Consider the following 20,989-nt stretch of genomic DNA (forward strand, 5'->3'; position numbering starts at 1 on the left):
GGGGAGTCCTCAAGAGCAGGCAGGCCACTGGGTAAAGGAAGTGGGAGCAAGGACTCAGATCCTTTCGCTAACCCACTTCGCCGGGGTAGTGCAGAAGCCAGGGAAGTTCCCCACAATAGTGGGACTATTCCCCCGCTTACAATAAGAAGAGCTATGGTAAAAAAAAAACAGGAAAGTGGAAATAAGACAAAATTTCCCAGAAGCATGTATGGTAGACTGGGTGACCTTTCCTAAACATTTTTATAGCCTTACGTTGTTACAGGTTAACTTTGTAAATTTAGCCTGATAGAGAGACAATCAACTTTCTGAACTTCACCCTCATGAACAAATGATGAGCTTTATTAAACTATGTATGATATTTAGATCTTTGAGGACCACTTTTGCTTTCTACTCCAGTTCTGGAACTTCCCTCTAGAATGATCTTTTAATTTACATCAAGCCTTAAGGCTAACTTTTCACTTCAGCGTATAAATCTCACGTCACCATATAAATTGAATTCTAACCTCTTAACCTAGATCCCTGTGGTCTTAAAGCTAATGACAACTTAGATTTTAATTGAAAGCAACTATACTAAGATGCTGACTTCTCTTCTGGGATCTGACTGGGAAAAGTTTTGAGGCATGCTGTCAAATACAAATGCAGTCAGTTGTTTTCCTTTTAAATCAGTATAACAGATTCAATTAGTTTACATACAGAAATCTCCTGACAAATCTAGCAGCTGAAGGAAACCTAACATTGCTTTTGATATCTGCAGGGGAGAAGAGAGAGGCTGGAAACTTTCAAGAAAGTAGAATAATGACCATTAAAAACAGGGGACAGGTGATACAATGGATCAGTGCACTAACTATTCAACTGGAGATTCATGGCCTGCCTCTGCTCTCACACTGGTGTAAGTCGGGTGTGTAACTCCACTGAAGCCAATGCAGTTACACATATGTAAAGCTGACGAGATGAGTATCTGCCTACCTCCAGAAGGAAAACCTACACCTGCTGACTTGCAACAATTGACTTTGTGACATCCTTTTTCAGCAGCTGTTCATACACTCATGTTCAGTGCTGCTGGCCTAGTGCCAATTTCAGATGAACAATGGCATATCCAGGCCAACAGCTACATCCTCACAGTGTGGCAGCAACTCTGGACGAGACATGCTGATGAATTTCAGAAGCTCTAACTTACATCCACCTGTTTGCAACCTTGGACACAGATCCTAGACTCGAGTGTCACAGAGTGCTCACCACAATGCAGAAATTTGGCTCAGCCCAATCTTCAGAGTTCAACTACAGGGCAGCAATGCAGGTGATCAAACGGGGTGGAGAGAGTGCACAATTACAAGACTGGAGGGGGACTGCAACACCTTGTCACCCTCGATGCAGCAGTTAGATGGTTGACCACCAAATATCAACCACACGTTGCGTACAAAAGAAGATTAACAAAGGCCAATTCAGAGGTTGATTCTGATGTTAAAATAACTGGTAAGACAGTTCCTGGTGATGCATAATTTCATTCCTAACCCATCTTTGCCCAAAATCTCATTTTCTGTATACACGGCATGGTGCTGTTAAAGCACGGTGCATATCTACAGGGGGGTGCGATACAAACATAGATAAAAAGAATTAAACAAAGATTTCCCAGCAAAGAAAAATAAAAGAGGGTGGGTTTTGTTTTTGCATAAATCCAGTTCTACATGCCAGCTGTCTCCTGACACTGTGATGGTGAAGAGGCCACCGCACACCGTACCTTTCGCACTGATACTGCGAAGATCTGTGATTTTCATTAAGATCTTTGGAAACATGTGAGGCTTGTTGGGTCGTCTCTTTCTGATATAAATTTTCAGTGCTTCCAGCAATGGCTCCTGTAGCTTATCCACTTTTGCTGGTTCTTCAAGGTCCTGGCGGTCTAGAGAGAATAAAAATTTTGCCATTGGTATAAATCTAATGTTTTTCACAACCTTCAAACAACAAGAGGTTCCTCCGTGTTCTTGAATGAAACTCTGTAGGTCTCCCGATTTTTAGTTCATTCCTCTTTCACGCCCACCCCTCTGTGTCTCTTCTTTCGGTCATCATCCTTCTGCCGGAAGAGAACAAGCTGGGAGTCTCCTCCTATCTTACCCATGCTGTTCCTCAGTTACTTGGAGGCATTACAATACGAGCAATGCAAAACCCTTACTCCCCTGCTTCCTGTCTCTCCCACCCCAGGGGATGAGCATGATGCTAAATGTAACATTTTGAAATTAATTTTGTTTGTATTTATTTTTATAATGAGACTCAACTAAGTTAAAAGGCCACATTTGGTTATTGGATCAGGAGTTCCACGAGCAAGTCAATTACCTTTGCCTATCAGCAGATGGCAGCACTAGCCTGAACTACAACAAATGTCATTGGAAACATTCAGGGTTCTGATTTGCCACTCACACTGATGCTGATAGAAAAAGAGGACTTGTGGCACCTTAGAGACGAACCAATTTATTTGTTTATTTATTTATTTCGTCTCTAAGGTGCCACAAGTCCTCCTTTTCTTTTTGCGAATACAGACTAACACGGCTGTTACTCTGAAACCAATGCTGATGTCTCACATTAAGAAACCCAGTTATTCCGAAGTGTTATGCTTAGAAAAATATTTAAATAAAAGTTACATTAAAGGTATACCACTAGTTTAACAATCACACTTCTGTCTCTACATTTTTGGCTAGCTATTGCTGTGGGTAACGCCTAAGAGTATTATAGCTGAAAGAAATTAGAGAGAACAAAGTTGCTTGCTATGCGCATTTGACAGCACCTAAGCGTCTACTTCGAATTTAGGTCAGTTTCTCCTGCTTGTGTCAGAGTTTTGCACAGTAAAAGGTGAAAGAAAAGCATTATTTTAAAAAGAGCAGTAAAATTCGGCAGAGACACTCAGGTGCAGCTGAAACAACTTTTTGAAATTGACTCGAGTTTAACTTGCGAGTGTCTGTTTACATAAGTCATGATCAAACCCAAGAAATCAAGTCAGCACCACTGGTGTATTTGTTGGAGTAAAATCTTGTTCATAACGTCAATTTTGGAAAGGAGGATTGAGCCCAGGATCTCTCTGTCTATATATGTGTGTGTGTGTGTATACACACACCCACGTGTATGTGCACACATATTTATGGACAGCAGTTGGATAAAAAAATTAAAAATCCCTGTTGTACAAAAGAAATTGTGTGTACATAATACCATATACAGTTTACAATAAAAAAAAAAAAGACCCAACGGGATAAATCCTGCATTCCTCTCTGAGGTAAAATTCCCAGTGATCTAGCTGACTGATTTCCATGACAATTTTACTTGTATAAGGAGTACAAACTTTGGCCAAATGAAAAGCCCTGAATGTCACTTGCATATAGAAATTAATATATTACATAGATCTATCTATCTATATATAATAAATATATACTATATTTATTTAAATATCTATTATTTAAATATCTAATTATTATATATTTTAGCAATGTAAATTATTAAGAAAGCTTCTAACGGATTTGTTTTTAAAGTATCCAAGTTCACGCTGTACAATACCTCCACAAATTAAGCAGATGGCACTAAGTAGGCCTGTTTCTGTGTCATCCATTTCCAAAGGCAGGAGTTGGTTGGCAAATGTGAACACAAGGTCAGTTAGTGGACCAAATCCAGCATTGTGCATCTGAGTTCGGTTTAGGGTAAGGCCATCTGAAAATGTCATAGTGTCTTGCTCTGGTGTGTATCTTGTGCAAATTCTAAGGATCTGTGGGAGGAGGGAAAAAGAATGAAATTTGATATGTTCATCCGAGAAAAGATTTGTCATGAAGAGTCCAGACAGCTTTTGTGACACAGCAAACTACTCCTGAGGCCACAGTACACAGAGCCCAAAATATTGATTACATAAAGTTGAGATTTATGCTATTGCTGCCAAAATTCATTATTACAAAGTGCATGGAGACAAACTGAAAATGCTCAGTCTTCTCTCTGCTAAATGTTTAAAAAGTTGGCAATTTTCTAGGCCAGTCAACTTCTCCCATGAACTCCCATTTAGCCAAAATGATCACAAGACTTCTGTTCCCAAGGTTTGTGTAAGTCGTGAACATTATCCTGATAGATACACAACAAGCCGCTAGTACCCACTATCAGTCTAAATCTACAGTGGTGTTTCCTTGTAACTCTAGCCTTGTAACTCTAGCCCCTAACATACAGTCCTTGGTCCTATCAGTAACAGCACACCAGCCATGTGTTTGGGCTTACACACATTTTAGTGATTTTTGTGGATCTGTTCTATATAACTGCTCCAATTCCGAGTAAAGTCTCAAAACTATTATGAATAAGGAAATACAAAAACTTTCCTGAGCCTGTCCCCTCTGCGTGTGCGTCAGAGAAGTAACAGAACTGAGTGGAACTGCAGGGACCAGAGGCAGACTTCATAGCAAACGGGACTGTGCTACCATCTGTACACAATCAGCTCTGTAGGAGTCAGCAGATCTAGTCGGAAGAGGGCCTAACTGGGAGTGGTAGGACACGTAAAGAAGCAAAGGCAAATTCACAGTTGTGATTTGTCAAATGAACAGATCGCAGAACAATACACTTTTAATCAGTACCCAATACATTCTGAAGTGTTCTTCCACCGTCGCTCTGGTCCCTACACCTCTCTGAGATTGCTGCACTTCCTGGGAGATGGTGAGGGCTGGTAGCTAGTAAGTGAGCAGGCCGCACAGAGGGGATAGTTCTATTGAAGCATAAAAGCATTTTTCACCTGTAACAAATACTGCATTTCACTACTGTTTCCTGACAGCATGCAACTGGGTGTGAGGCTCACATTTGAGAGCATTCTAGTTTTGGGTGGTCACTTCAGTGAAAAATCATAATCTGATACAGTACTGTATTTTGATTATGTGTGCTTTTCATCTTTTGTTGATCTAAATATCTCCGTTCCCATAAAGCTTTGCTACAGATGCACACGCCTCTGAGCTTGCTCATGCCTCCATTTCAAGTCAGTGGGATTTTTGCCTCTGACTTTAGTGGGGGAAGGATTGGAACCTATGCTATTTCATTTTTCTCTTGGTGTGTAAGGACACAGCCCCACAGAGACTAAAGTTATCCCAGTTTTTCCTCCCCCTTCACATCCCTTGCCCTCAAAGACCTTCTGTCCTGGTGACTTTTCCTGGTCTTGAAGGCACACCAGCACCTACTCCCTCAAGCTGGTAGGAGGATCTCTAGAGATCAACACAAAAAGTTCTCCATCCCCCAGTGGATGAGTTTAACACCTCTGCAACTGCTCCTTTCCTTTGCCAGCCTGGGAACTCACTTCCGAGCTTGTGACAGACTGTCTGCAGAGCTGGCCCAACTTCTTCTTCTTCGTTTATAATATTTTCTGCCTGTTCTAAGTTACAGCCTGCTCCTTTACTTGGTCCTGTTCAGCAATCAGAACACTGGGAACCCTGTTGGCTGGGGAAGAGATTCATTTTCCTGCCGTTGAAAGCATCTTACATTGTTTTACGAGTTGAGGCAGCGTAGATTTCAGTAGGTTTACTCGTGTGTGTAAAGCCAGTCAGGCCTGACCCTCAGCAAAGTAGAACGTTCCATTATAGGATGGGGAGGACTCGACATAGCGGGGAAAATGCACAGATAACACATTTAGAATGCTCTGCATTCATTAGTAAGCGTTGCCAGGGGAAGCTCTATGGTACCACAGTGATGCATTCAGTACGTAGGTGCCAGGCATTTCTTAAGAGATAGAAAGAACTCTTATGCCAATTAAGACAAAACCATTATATGTAAAGGTTTCCTGGATGGCATGGATTAATTTATACAGTTGTTGAGTTAATGAAGAACATGGGTACAAGGATATAAGTAAAACTGACACAGCCCATCACATACATTCAGGTTACATATGGTGAAAAACAGTTTATAAAATTTCAGGTTTTACTTTGAAAAAACACACAAAAATATAATTGATTAGCTGGCTAAGCTCATATTCATATTCTTTGCCTTCACAATGCTATTTTATCAGGGTTTGACTCCATCTATTTCCTGTACAGCTAGCTTACTTTGTTTAAGAGACTCAACAAAAAAAGATTTACACAAATACAACCTAACACAGAGAGAATTTTAATTATTTCTATAGCTACAGAAGCTCTTACTCAGAAGCCCTCAAATACTTGGCTGCTGACCAATCTGCGGTTGGTTCTTTCATCTTTGCCTGGCAACAATGTTCCAAATGAGAGGGGAGGAGAATCAAAGGGAATGGCATTTAAGAGACCTACAGGGAAGCTTTTCTCTCTCTTTTTAAACCTCCTGTAAAAGCCCTAATATGGTATATTTCTGTATAAGGCACCTCCCCTATTTTCTGTCTTAGCCCATAGTCTGGGCATACATCAAAGTATTAAGAATTTGGGCTGAGGGGATGTGTGTGTCAGAATTAAATATATTTTTCTTTGAATTAGAATATGCTCTCAAAATTCCTTTTTAATCAATGATCAAAAGAGGCAAATATAACTGGTAGCAACATGAACAATTCTGATTAATTCATGGCACTTCTAACACTTTGTACCCACAAATGACCTCCAGCATAAATGTTCTTGTTTAAGACAGTGTTGGTAGGTCAGATGTCCTGAATCTTTACAGAAGAATGGGTACTAGCCCAATGTATATTTCAGGATTATTAGCAGATATTAACAAACTAGCAGATATTAACAAACTAGCAGATAACAAATTAGCAGATATTAACAAACACTTATATTGCCAATAAGTAAAAGTGGGCAAAGAATCTCTTCCACTTTCATTCCCCATGAATTTATAATACCATGTTTTGCACTTTAGGGACCCCACAGTTTCCTGCAGCTTATTTCTCAATGATTTGTTTTCTTAAATCATTTTTTAAAAATTATAATAAAAGAAGAGATAAAATGAACTGCTAAAGGAGCAAGAATCTCGATACACTTTAACCCAGTGGACTGTAGAGAAAACAAACATCTATCGCTTAGCAGAGCATGCTGTTTGTTGTGAACAATGTGATTTGGTTTGCTTCTTCTATCATGGAACTCAGAGCTGGAGAACCCCGTCCAAGTTGTCTAGTGTACTCCTCTGTTGGTGCTATTTGGGAACACTGAGCCTCCTTCTATAAAACCTCTAGGGGTGTAACTCCTTCGCTGTGAGAACCACAGTGACAACAGTGGTATTCCAATATGACAGTAGCCAATGCTGGTCAGATTTCCAACTTTCTGACTGGCAATTCTTAGATTTCAGTTCTTTTTAATTTGAAGTTGCAAGATAATTTGCAAAATTAAGCATAGCCCAAGTGTAGAGACCTTTATGCTAGTACCATTCATGCCCCCGCCCCCATTCTTCCTCAACAATGCATACGGGTGGGACTCACAGTGGGGTTAAATGACACAGTGCTAAAAATACCTGAACACTGTCTGCATGACAGCTTCCATCAGAGGTGCCAGGGAGCCACACCAGTAGAGCATTATGCACCCAATTTTTGCCAGAATTTTTGCCACAATGGCCTTACATAATCATTACTAAGCCCTTTCTTAAGCAAACTCCTTTGTCAAGTAAATATCAAGTTTAGATTCATTGCAGAACAAACGGGGAATATCAGTACACTGAAGAGCAACAGATACACTGATATTTTTGTTTTAAGCTGAACCACTGTCTAGAAACATCCTCCCCTAACGTCTTTAATATTGTTTAGATTCCGGAGTGCAGCCAAGTGTTTTAATTGTCACACTGCAGTGAAATGCCACTTGCAGCCACAAATAAAGTTCTTATGCAAAGGATTAAAGCATCCTTTGTTTTAAGGAATATTTTTATCTTCAAATATCCGGATTCCTCATGAAGGAAGAACGAATAGCAAAATAACATGTTACACAAAAGGAAAAGGAACACATTCAGAAAGCTAAATTTACAAAGCTCTCACTGCTGTTAAGCAGTCTCTTTTAAACAGATTTATAAAGGCAGTCTTGACTTTCTTTCAATAATATTGTCTTCACTTTTTTTAACCGGTTTGATAGACAGTTCGAATTCCTGGAAACAGAAGCCACAGCAGGTGCTCTCGCAAAAATCCAGCAGTGGCATGTCCAAATAATTGTCAGTTTGCACCTATTATTTTGCACACAAGAATGCCTTCTTAGTGTCACTGCATGGGTTTTACAACACGCAAAATAAGAATGATAATTTTAGGGATTAGAGCTGAGAAATTCTTACTTCTTGTACCAAAGGAATGAAGACAGATTGAACTTTCCTTCTCACCTACAGACAACAACAGACAGAACTATGAAGTGACAGTAATCTCTCCATTTTTAAGGCTGTGACCAATTTTTCAACAAACCTTTTCTCTACTAACTTTGCCAACATTAAACCAATTTGTGTGGAATTTTTCTGTTAATTTGTGGATAAGCAGAGAAGAAATCCAAAAATGGCGACTTGTAAAATAAGAAGCAGTCACTTCCGCAAAGATTTCTGAATTCTTTTTATTTTTAGTAGCATTTTATCTCTACAAGTCTTGGCTTCAGATTTGGCTTAAATTATGACATTCTCAGTGAGGACAGATGCTTCTAACTGTTCGCCAAAGCTTGGCATTATTCGCTATAATTTTTCTGAGTTTAAAAGAATTCCACAGCCCACACTGGATGGATTTTATGAAGTTCATAGCCACAGTCAAACTGCCAGGGTATAAAGGATTTTAAGAGTTCACAGTGGTAGTTAGTTACCATATGAAGTCCACAAGGCTGATAATTTATAAACTCTAAAGGAACCCTGGGCAGAACTCATGTTATCAGGGCTGAACTAAGGCAAACTGGGACCCTAGGCATGTAAAAAAAAAAAAAAGAAAAACGTGGGTCCCTGACCTCCACAGCTCCATTCCTAGTGGCACCACCTACATGTGCTATTTGGGCAGGAGTCTCCACAGGGAATGGACCACAGCACCCCCACAGGGTTTACTGCTCTCGGGCTGGTGGTGAGGGTCCCACATGGGCCCAACTGCTTGGCTGGTGGCTATGGTAGGGCAACCTAAAGAGTGGCAGCAGGCCAGGGAGGAAGAAAATCAGAGTCTAGCTGTGGTCCCCTTCTTCCTGGTCAATCCAACATGGAGGCAGCAGTGGCAGCAAGGTGATGGACTAGGAAACCCCTTTTCCCTGGAGTACCCAAAGAATAACAGGAGGTCCCAGCCTGCCTCAAAACAAGAATCAGTGGAGGGCCAGGGAAGAGGAAGCCCCCAGCCCACAGGAAAAGGATTAGCAACCGCAGGATAGTGTGGATTGTGAGCCTACTGCTTCTAATCTCCTCCTGCCTAGTGACCCAAAGCTGAGAAGTGGCAGCATCCCCTACTCATCAGGACAGGGTGGGGGACGAATTTCCATTGTGGAAGGAGGTGGCCACACATGGCAATCCTGCACTCCTGAAAGTTCCACAGAACTGAAGGGCATGTTTCCAGGGTCAAGCATCCTTCTGGCCCTGCAGTTAAAAGGCTTCCCAGATCTGGTGTGTCCCAGTATCCATGGCTCTTGAGGCCTGCAGGGTATATATACCCTGCCTGTAGAACCAGAGAGCAGCCGGACAAACACTCCTGCAGAGTTCACCAATTTTCTAGGAGCAGAGGGGCATGCAGAGTTTAGTAAATGGCAGAAACTTCAAGGAAACTTCCATATGCCCAGGCAGCACATCCTTGTCTGTTCAGAGGTGGAGCTGCCTGGGAAGGACTCCCTGGCTCATAACTAGTGTGTGTATCCACACACGTAATTATTTGCACTTACATGAGGTTGTGTCAGCATGTGAGAATATATAGGGCAATACTGTTCTGTTTTCCCATAAAATAAGTTTTTCAGAGGCTGGTGGCAGGAGAAGTTGAACAAGTTCACCTCAGATTGGGGAATCCAGTGCCACAAATCAGGCTTTTCCTCCCTCCTTCCCCTGGGAGGGCACACCACCATTGATGCAGGAAAAAACACACCATATCCTGCTGAACTGAATGTAGAAGGAAGACTGGCATGTTTAGGACAGGCTGCTCCAGACACGGGACTATCCTGGAGTCAGTCAGTCTAGCTGTATAGAGAGGAGCAAAAAACAGCCCGTTCACTAGGCTGGGAAACGTCATGCAGAAAGTTGTGAGGATATGTTTTTCATCTGTTTAGTCTGTGGAAGCAGTGGAGAATCCAAGAAGTGATACAGGAAAGACAGAAAGATGTGGCAGCGAGTAAGAGACTGAATGAGATGCACACTGCCCGCACATAAATAACAACAGATTCGACACTCCTTAATAGGGAGGTGAGAATAGAGACCCATGGGAGAGGAAGCTCCACCAGGAGCACAAGTGAAGAGGAGAAAAAAGTCATGGTCCCAGCACAGACAGCTGGTGGAACCCCAACCGAGAGAGGGGGGTGGAGAAAGAGGAGAATCTGCCAAAAGCAACTGGGAAAGAGCACCTGGGAAGGTAAGAGAAGAGCCAGGAAACATACAAATCACAGAAGCCCCAGGAAGAGACCAAGTGGATGGTCCATAGTGTCAAAAGCAGTAGCGAAGTGGAGGAATACAATTATGGAGGAGTGGCTTCTAGACATGAGGAGGAGATTACATCAATCACAACACCTGAAATTCTTACTGGATCTGAGTTTGTGTTGAGCACCCTACAAAACCTTTATTGTTTTAGCTGACCAGATTAGCGTGTATATTTCAACACTATATGTCCCCCCATTAGAATGCAGGTCTATTCCAGCTGTGAAAACATGCCCATGTCCACATTAGACAAGTAACAGTAGACACCATTTGCTGAGTTCCCAAGGCAGAAACAAAAATGGTGTCATGAGAGGAATTGACACATCAGGCATGCCCTCCAGCTGCCTTCAGCATGTACCATTCCCTTAGGCCACCGGCAAGATTCATTTCCCCTGTTCACAAAACAAGGAAAGAAATAGCTGGGAGCGTGCGTGTGGTATGTGGGGGTGGGAGCAATACACGTGTGGTGCTTCAGTGTGTGTGCATTATGATCTCAGCAATATGCACGTACAGGCACTGTGTGGTGTGTACATGTAAGTGCAATGTTCATGTAGTACGTGTGGTATGTACGCATCATGCATATGTATGTGCAGCATTTGTGTATAGAGTGTGCATTCTGTGTACAACTGTAAAACCAAATAAAGGGTTTGAAATACATCCTTATAATTATGGGAAATAGACTATTGCAGGGAAAAAACATGCATTATTAATACATTGCTAAAATTGCTGACATTTAACTTAAATAAAAATATGGAATTGCATTCCTATTCAGATTAGATACAGGTAGCGCAGGTTTAGTTAATGTGCTGGGCATTTCACAGACAGAAGATGTGCCACATGATTCTGTGGTTGTTATGGTAATTGTCTTTTTCTTCTTTTTAAGCAGCACATAAAATAGTCACATAAAACCTGCATAAATGTCAAAAGAAAAAGTTATGTCTCTCCACTATATAGAAGCCTGAGCTTATTTTTGACAAATTTCAGGTTTTTTTCCCTTTATTGGTAATTTAAGTTTTTTGCTGTAACTCACGTGCAGTTTTGCTGCTTTCCCTTTTTGAGAGGAGCAGAGGAAAGGTGGGCAGATAATGAGGAGGGACGTGCTTTGATAAACTTTTGAAGAATGGCTTGAAGGTTGCCATATTTTCTGTGATATGGTGCATCACTTTCTCAAGAATCAGTCTTTGCTATGTACTTGCAGAGTTAAACATCAATCATTTTGCTATTACTAAGATAAAGACCACTTATATTTTTGTAAAATCTACCAAATCAATTTTCACTCAGTCACTTGTCCATAAGCTAGGAGTATTTGAAAATTTAAGATAAAGCACCAGCTACAAAGTCTACACCTCACAATTTTTAAAATTTTAATAACCTACAGAAACCTAAGGAATATGTGCAACTAGTATAGCCATTAGAGAGAGACACAAAATAGAGAGAGAGCATATCCTCAAAGCTAAGATAGCATTCAATGCTGAGGCAGAGTTAACATTTGGATTTTAACCAATCAGAATTACAGCTGATGAGCATTCCTATGGAATGAGAGGCCCCAAATAGAAGGGAGGCATCTTAAGAACCAAGGTTCAGGGGTGAAAAATTAAGATACGTATACTCTCCCCATACCGTTCTGCAGCAATATATTAATTATTTGTCACTTCAACTTCACAATTATAAATCAATTCTCTACCCATAACTCAGGCAGAATACGCTTGAGACATGTCATACTTTATAAATTACTGTATGCCTTCTGGTGTAAGAAGAACTTAGCTGGGTCTTATCATAACAGTGCTAACAACGACAGGCATGCAGTTGGGAATAAATGGTTCTGCCTTGTGGAGAGACCACACACAATAACGACGAGACAGTCCAGTATGAATGAAAGCCTATAAGCAAGGGGCCAATGAGAGGTGAATCTTGGAAACTGTAGGGAAACCTCAACTTTCCCTTTTTTATGAGCCAGAGAATAATCTCTCTCCCTCTCTCTCTCTGTTTCTCCCATATATCAATGTCACCTAGAAGAGATCCTTCAAAACGGCTTTTGACAAAACAAGAAGAAAAGGTCAGAGCAGTTAATATTCCCCTCAATATGATTTCATTTGAAGTTGTGCATTTGTTAGGGATTCCATGATTAATTACTTTAACTGAAAATTCTCTAGGATAAACTCCTGGCTGAGGCCAAACAAAATACATACAGTATAGCCATCCAACAGAAGGCTTTTCAGGCCCATGGAGGCATTGCATACACTTACATCATTATTTTTCCCCAAAACACATTTTGTTCTTGTCGCAATTTCAGTTTTATTATGAATTACTATAGTGAATAGTATAGAATAGTTCATTTGCATTTATAGACCACCTTTCATCTGAGGATCTCTGATCTCTCTGCAAAATAATAATTCATCCTCACTGTGCTCTGTTGAAGAACATTAGGTCAGTGTTGTTACCCCCGTTTGCCAGATGGGGAAACTGAGGCCAAGGGAAGGTAAGTGACTTGCCCGAACAGACAAAGTGAAAATCGTTGCAGAGTCAGGAATCAAACCCCAAAGTTCTATTGGTCCAGTTCCCTGCTCTTGAGTACACTCCCTCACATTTGATTTTAAAATTCAACTTGGCATTTTGCTAAAATTTAATGGTGTTAATTTGAAAGTACTTCTCTATAGTGAATTTTAGCACTACCAGAAGTTTTCTGTATTGACATATGGTGCATTTAAGGGTTGGCTCTGCACCTGCTTCCACCTTTAGGTTCAGCAGATTCCATCATGACAACTTGGGAAAATCTTGATCTAAAGATTTATCATAGAATCATGGACTTTAAGGTCAGAAGGGACCATTATGATCATCTAGTCTGACCTCCTGCACAACGCAGGCCACAGAATCTCACCCACCCAATCCTGTAACAAACCCCTAACCTATGTCTGAGCTCCTGAAGTCCTCTAATTGTGGTTTATTCATTGTACTCTTTTATCACATCCATGGCATCAGAGGTACAAGCCATCCCAAGGCTATTATATAGTGAACTGTCTTTCTAGGCATCCCCTACGTAGACCCGTAAGTTTAGTGTTCATAATGAAACCTCAGTTTCACATTAACAATGGGGGAGGGGGAGGAACAAATTGTTTTCACCACAATTTAAACACATTCGAGTAGATACATAGGGCCAAATTCTGCTCTTCGTGCAGCCAGGCTAAAATCAACAGAGCCTGAGGACAGATTCCATGCTTTGAAAGGGTAACCTTTATTTTCCCTTCTCTTCTCTCACGTTATCCATTGCCACGTTACTGGTGACGAAGGTTTCTAAAAGGGTAAGAGCATTCTAAGTAATATATCTGTATGTATGCACTAATGTCTGCTCTCTAACTATCCCATTGATTCATTTGCACCAGCAGAACTGTCACAAAACCTGGTTCTATCTCACTAATGACTTCTGTCTGCAACACAATGCAGTATAAAATACATCTGTAATGCAACAATAGATTGTAAGGTACAGATACATACCAAGATGTCCAGGCAGGCTGCTTTAAGCAGAGTGATCTGATCTGCAATGGTCAAACTTGTAAAGCCAGGCAATCGTTTTGCAAATTCCACTATTTTAATAATGCACTTTGTAGCAAGTTCACTGAATTTGTCCCAAAGCCCAAGGTCCAGTCGAACCCGATGGTCTGCGCTAGAGTTCTGGAAAGAAGAGAAGGCATCATAAATCAGCAATCTCCTGTTCAGTGAAGAGACTGATTTGCTAGTAAAATAATAACTCAGTATTTCTGCTAGAAGCGCTTTCTATTAGCATTCCAGGCATTTTCTGAAAAGTTTGCTGTTGTGATGCTGCTGTTTTTAAACTTGGATTAGTCTCCTAAAAATTCTTTGAATGTTTCTGTTACTTATGATTACAGAGGCCATCTGTACACAGAATACAAATGACCACTATCATCATTCTTCCCTGTCATTATATAATGAGTGCATTGAGACAGACAATTTACATTTGAACCCCTGAAAATAAAATGAACAGCGGATCTTGAATATTGGCTCCTCATCTGGAAAAAGCAGCAAAATATTTTGAAACATAGTTTCACATTCTTAAGGTCTTAGAAAATTGGTTCTACTTAATTTATCTCTCTGTGGCTCTATGAAGGTTTTACAGCTCTCTCAAAATACTGTCCCTCATGAATTGAAGAGTCATTCTTTACATAATGCTACAACTCTCCCTCTGACTATGAAAGCACTATGCACAATGTTGAAGGCAGTACATTCATTTGAGAGTACAGAGTTCAGCATTTTACATCATGTTTGCCTATCAAACTTCAGGTATTATGAAGACATTCTAAAAAGACATATTCCCTCACTAGTTGTGCCTATATATGAACACACAGATGTACTTTGGATTAAGATGCCTCCTTGCAAGATCCATGTTGAAGTGATGGAGTTTATGTTTTCACAATTTTAAAAGGAGGTTAAAATCCAAATCTGTGTTGTAGTGGAGAATCAAGTCTGTAACATTTACATGAATCCATACCTCTAATAGTCATTTCTATGTTTAAATGTGCTCTCTTTTTAAAAAGACAGAAACAATACCCCATCATTTCTATTTACAATCTATCCTGCAGAGCTATTAAAATCAACTTGATTTTTTAATGACACAAGAGAAGACAAGAGGAAACGTCTCTATAACTCTAAACATAAAGAATTCCCTTCAAAATGGACCAAAACTAATGGGTTAACAGTCACTGTAATGCCCTTTGAAATATTTCTTGCAGCTACTGAGTATGCAGCCTTCAGATTTATTTTATTTCATCCTCAAGGACCTTGGTGAAATACAGTACATTGGGGGAAAAATAAGATCAAGATGTGCAGTCATTCAGGCTGTAATTAAATTTAATAAGCAGTTTATCCAGTTCATAGAAAGATGGCATAGGACAGAGCTACACAAAGCAGAGCCTAAAGCAGGAAATCATTTTACAATAGGGTATCCAGCTGGAAAAAAAGATGTTGCATGAAACCAGCAAGTGTGAACAAAGTCTTCATCAGTATCAGATAAGGTTATTTTATCATGCTACACTTCCGGCAAAGGGAATTTTGACATGTCGTCTATTAAAAATAATGCATTGCAGTCTTCACAAGATGTAAATCTAACTCCCCATTATGCAAACTGAAGAGAAGAGGCAGTTAATAAAACACAATAATTTGGTGTTTAATTATACTAGTTGCCAGATTCATAGGCATTGGATCTAAAATTGCGAATGCATTATTTTCCAAATGCTGCAAACAGAAAGCCTTTTAACATTTTATTTGGTAATGAACACAGTGATAAGTCTCATTGAAAACAGCTACGTTTTTAGCAGCAGTCCTGCATAAAATTGATTCTGCATCATCAATGTAGAGGCTGAACAATAAAACACAGGGTTAATAAAATGCCTCTTGGAAACAGAAACTGATTAGTAATGCTTGGGGATCTTCTCTATCCACGCTATGAAAAAACTTCAAACATGAGCAGTTTTGCAGAAGCATGTTTTTTGGGGGCCTTTTCCAAGAGCAGTACATGCATAAGTTTAAGGACTGTGCTTCCTGTAATCCCATTCTTGTGAACATATGGCGGAACAATACTTAATGCTCACTAGTGACATCTTTATCAGTGACAAAGTCCAACCATGCTATGAAATTCAATTAAATAGTCATTTTTGCCCCATAAGTTGATCCTGTTTTTTCAGTTCATTTTTATTCTCCATTGCAATCCGCTCTATCTCCACATAACAATACAGAACAATGTATTCAGGAAAATACGCACCCCGTACTGGAATCCCTACTGTCTTTAAAATCCACTTTACAAATGGAACAAGGCTCATAGGTACCACTATGGCTTAATCAAGGACCCTGGCTATCCTCCCTTAGCAAAAGCAGCAATGCACTAATTCTAATGCAACTGTGGTGATCAAGGAATTCAGCACATACCTTTGCTGAATGCCAGTGTCATGATATATTAATATATTATCTCTGTAACAGTACAGAACAGTTGTCATGTAACTTTAAAGTAGAACAGCTACAAAGAACAAAATACCCGAAGGATACCTATTTGTATGCTCTCAGCTAGCAAAGCGCTGTTTGGGACAACCCGAAGCAGGGTCCACAGAGTATTTTCTGTTTAATTTCTCCCTCTATCTTGAGGCTGGATGCAACACAGCTGTAGACTTACAAATAATATCAGCCTCAAGGGATAAGAAGCATAGTTACACTCAATTATATTATAAAGTATGACATCGCTAGAGAAATTACTAATGCACTTGCTCTTAGCTGGATGACAGTAATAAAACAGATCTATTTATGATGGACTTTTGAAATCCATTATCTTTAAACTGCTTGCTGATTCTCATCATAAAAAGAGCTACACTTGCCCAGCAAATGTACCTGCTAATTCAAATGACCTGGGGAATTTAATATGAGAGAATTATTCTTCAATTATTGTAAGTAGACTCTTTTTTCTTCTTGTTATAACTGTTAGCAATGGGGACACCTTATAGAAAGGATGAATATAAAATTGTCTAAAACTTATTTTTCACAAAACACAAACAATTTTTAAAAGGGGAAAATATATTTCCTCCAGGACAGAACACCTAGTATAAAAAGTCTTGGGTTCCTAAATAAACTGCTCCTTGCAGAGCTCAAGAATAAGTAAGAATATTCTGATACTTGCACTCCAAATGCTTAGATAGATTTCCTAGGGTTGCATCCCTCTGCAGTGCTTTTTTGGTCTTAGCCATTTTGCCCCTTTGTTTTCTGCTGTTACAGATTCTAGAGCCTTTTGCTCTTGTTAGAAACAAAAATACCAAAATCGGTGTCAAACGCAATGCTACTAAAAACGTAAAAGAATCCTACTGATGGAGCAGAGTTTCCTCTTTCAAGAGATCCAGGCCAGTAAGCTCACGATGTCTGAGCAGTTCTACACTTTATTTCAATATGTTAATTAAACATCTCTAGGGTTGCTGTTGTTTTTTAAACTGTGACGCAGTTTACAGAACCAATCCACCCACTGCACTTGGTAGCAAAACGGTCTTTCACAAGATGTCTAGATTCACTGTTCTACTAAATGATAAATAAGGCCCCCAATTAAAGCATGACTAGGTAATCATCTGGCTGCAATATATTGTTACAATCAATTAAGTGGAGTAAAAAACTTTATGCACTTCTAGCTTTCTTTGGCCTCATAATTTTTCAAATGATGGTTTATTTCTAATTTCTTAGCACTTCTCTGATTTCCATATTTCAATTTCATGTGGCTCATAAAGGACAGCTTATTGTACTACCAAACCCTGCAAATTGAGCAGCGTACAAATTTTAACCAATTTACAACTCTTCCATTTCTCCCTTCCATCCCAGTAAGGTAAGAACTTTTTTAATCTTTGGCATTAGAAAACTACTAAGCTAAAGAAGTGAGATTGCATTTTGTTCAGAACAGTGATGTTTGTGATCATTCTTATCTACCAAGTTCTATAATCAGGGGCAACCAGCTGTGAAAGCCCAAACCCAGTGCTTATGGGTCTAACCGTTAAGATATAGGCAGGGGCATGACATAGTAATGATGAGTTAATAAAACAGATTCCCATCTAAAACGCTAAGCTGATAACCAGAGCGTAGTCAGACCAGTGATTTAAACAGTCTGCAATTCAGATATAGGGGTGAAGCTGTCTGTGAACCTGAAGACAGTAGTGGTATTAAAGTGGTATTCAATCAGTTTTTATGTATCTATGGCTCAGAGCCTGTGAACATTTTCCTGCAGTTGCCATAAGATCCTGGTTAAGCCAAAACAGCACTCTTGTGGTGGGGGAGTGTAAATAAACAAGACTCTTAATTAATCCAAGCATCATAAACTAGCAGAGCTGCTAGCCACATTCTCTTCATTCAGCCCGGTGTTAGACTTGCTGGGGCCCAGGGCCGAAAGCCGAAGCCCAAGTCCCGTCTCACGGGGCGGAAGCTGACGCCAGGTGGCAGTGCTCTGGTTCGGGCTTGTGCTTTCTGCCCTGGTCCCCAGCGAGTCTAATAGTGACCCTGCTGAAGCCTGAGCTCCACCGCATGGGGCTGAAGCCGAAGCCCGAGCAACGTAGCTTTTTTTGCGGGGCCCCCTGTGGCGGGGGGGTTGTGCTGTAATTTTTGTTGTCAGAAAGGGTCACAGTGCCAGGACATTTGAGAACCGCTGAGCTAAACAGTCACTGAATGCCATAAGCATTACAAAACCAGGCAAACAGGGGTTGGTCCTCTGACTCCATATCAGCAACCACTTGACTCAGCCTCCCATGAGGAACGATCAAATCAAGTCTCTAAGTCAAACTAGGTCCAGCTTCACTGGGTTACTCAGCTCAGGGAGGGACTCCCAGCTAGGGCTCTGAGATCCCTGCTGGCATTCAACCCCGCTGTCTGACTCAGTGGCGGCTCATGCTCGGAGACACCACTGGAGTTGGATGCGGTAGGAGCAGCATTACAGGCAGCACTGAATGAGCAATATTCTCAGATACGGCACCTCTATTTGTTCCAAGAACAAAAAAAATAATATAATTCTACCTTAGCATCCAACTTACAATGCAAAAATACAGGGGCCCCTGTTTATGTTTTGACAACACATTAGCCACACAAAATACCAGTACAATAGAGCTACTGTATCAGCCTAACATAAATCTAACACAACAACATATTCATATCAGATGGATACAGTCTGTTTGCCACACAGTCTGTGAGCATAAAACTCTGGAACGCATTCCTGTCTGAAGACATGCATTCCAGCTGTGGACATATGATCAGCTCTGACATGGACAAAACGTGGTTTCCCCTAAGCCCAGAAATGTTTTCCACACATATCTTTCAGAAATGGCCTTATGTTTACTGAACTGCGAGTCTATTTATGTGCCATTTCATTTAAGATGACTTAAGTCACAACCTTTCTTTTCGGTAGGAACCTAACACAGAAGATTCACTGAAAAGCCTCCCCACAAATCCCACAGTCTTGATGCCTGAAGTTAAGAACTTCCAATTATGTCACCAGCTGGCTGTTATCAACTTTACAGCCCAGCACAGTGCACCGGTCTCAGGAGAGTTGAACGTGCTTGGCCACTTCAGTAATTCCTGTTATTTAACGGCATGCCTGCATTGATTGTTTTGACTAAGTCTAACATGAGCAGGAGTATGGAGATACTGCCAGAGAAGCACGTAGCTGTATAAGCTTTTTCCAGGACAAACAATTTTATGTTGTTCTCAAAATCAAATGTGTAAAAGGTTTGTGAAAATATTACATTTTTCTTATTTTTCAACCCTGTGCACAATATTTACACTTGCTTTCTTGCAATTTCATTTTGAGATCTTATAAACAGGGATCTAAGAGCTTTAACCTGACTTCCCCCACACTTGGTAAAGAAAGAAAAAGACAAAAAAAAAAGAGTATACTGTACATAGTAAGTCCGTCAATGCCAATTTTCCTTGATTAAGGTTTGAATAATTGAAAAATTTCACATCTGACAAAGCATTACAGGACAGAGCTTCTCATGCACAGACCCAGGGTGGATCCCTTGATTTTGGCTGCACAGCACAAGTATCACATCATCTATCCAACCCCTTTGTCCATTTAAGCTGTCTCTGAACTCATGGCCAAACAAGCGAGAACACACGCTCAGTCTTATACAGTGCCTGCTGCAGGGTATTTTGCACCTTTCTCAAATATCTGGTACTTGCCGCTGTTCGTGACAAACCACTGGATTAGATAGAACACAGGTCAGTTCCAGTACAGAAATTACTATGTTCCTATGACTTTCACGGTGACTTTATCCATATCGAGCATATCTTTAACTACTGCATTTGAAAAGCTTGACATGTGTTTCTTCACTGCCATCTGTATGTGCTGCAGTCTCTTATCCATTTACCAACACACATTACATATAGATGTACACAGGAAAATTCTGAGGGATGAAGTCTACCTCTTAACCTTTCTACACAGAATTGTATATACAGTATAAACTATTTGGAGGTGTGGAGGTGGTAGCCTAAATTACAAACTGGCATTTTGGAATTTGGTTTATTTATGAATTAAAATGGAGAACGTAACATCTGCATTCTTCTTGGTCCCAATAGCTAATCTTCACTAGTTTTGAGATTGGGATTAGGCAAGATTTGTAGCTATAATCCATTAATGTTTAAGAGCACCTCATCCAGGAGACTTTAGTCTTCTGGAGCCCAAACACGGTTTGTAGCCTTGTGAAGGAATTTAACAATTAAGACACCTCTTACAAAAACAAATGCATGTGCTTAACTTTACGAATGCAAGTAGTCCCATGGACTATACATCCATTTATTTGCTAGGTCAATACTTCAATCTTTCCATCTTTTAAATTAAGATTGGATGTGTTTTCTAAAAAAAGAGATCCCTTACCTTGTACTGTAACTGGAGTTCTTTGAGATGCATATCCCACTTCAGGATGGGCGTTTGCCTGTGCACTCTTGATCGGAGATTTTATTTGCAGTGTCCATGCGCCCTAGATAA

At 40.3% G+C, this 20,989-nt stretch overlaps 1 protein-coding gene across 2 annotated transcripts in view; it reads right to left on the reverse strand.

The window, feature by feature from the left end:
* Positions 1-20,989, reverse strand: part of RARB (retinoic acid receptor beta) — a 305,249-nt gene that overhangs the window by 5,395 nt on the left and 278,865 nt on the right. For both annotated transcript variants that reach the window (XM_073333465.2, XM_073333466.2), the window contains exons 5-7: positions 13,978-14,154; positions 3,538-3,742; positions 1,739-1,897 (exon numbers count right to left, since the gene is read on the reverse strand). In XM_073333465.2, the coding sequence (XP_073189566.1) occupies positions 1,739-1,897; positions 3,538-3,742; positions 13,978-14,154 (541 nt within the window). The remainder of the gene's footprint in view (positions 1-1,738; positions 1,898-3,537; positions 3,743-13,977; positions 14,155-20,989) is intronic.

This window comes from Lepidochelys kempii, chromosome 2, assembly GCF_965140285.1.
Source record: "Lepidochelys kempii isolate rLepKem1 chromosome 2, rLepKem1.hap1, whole genome shotgun sequence".
Classification (NCBI taxonomy): Eukaryota; Metazoa; Chordata; order Testudines; family Cheloniidae; genus Lepidochelys; species Lepidochelys kempii.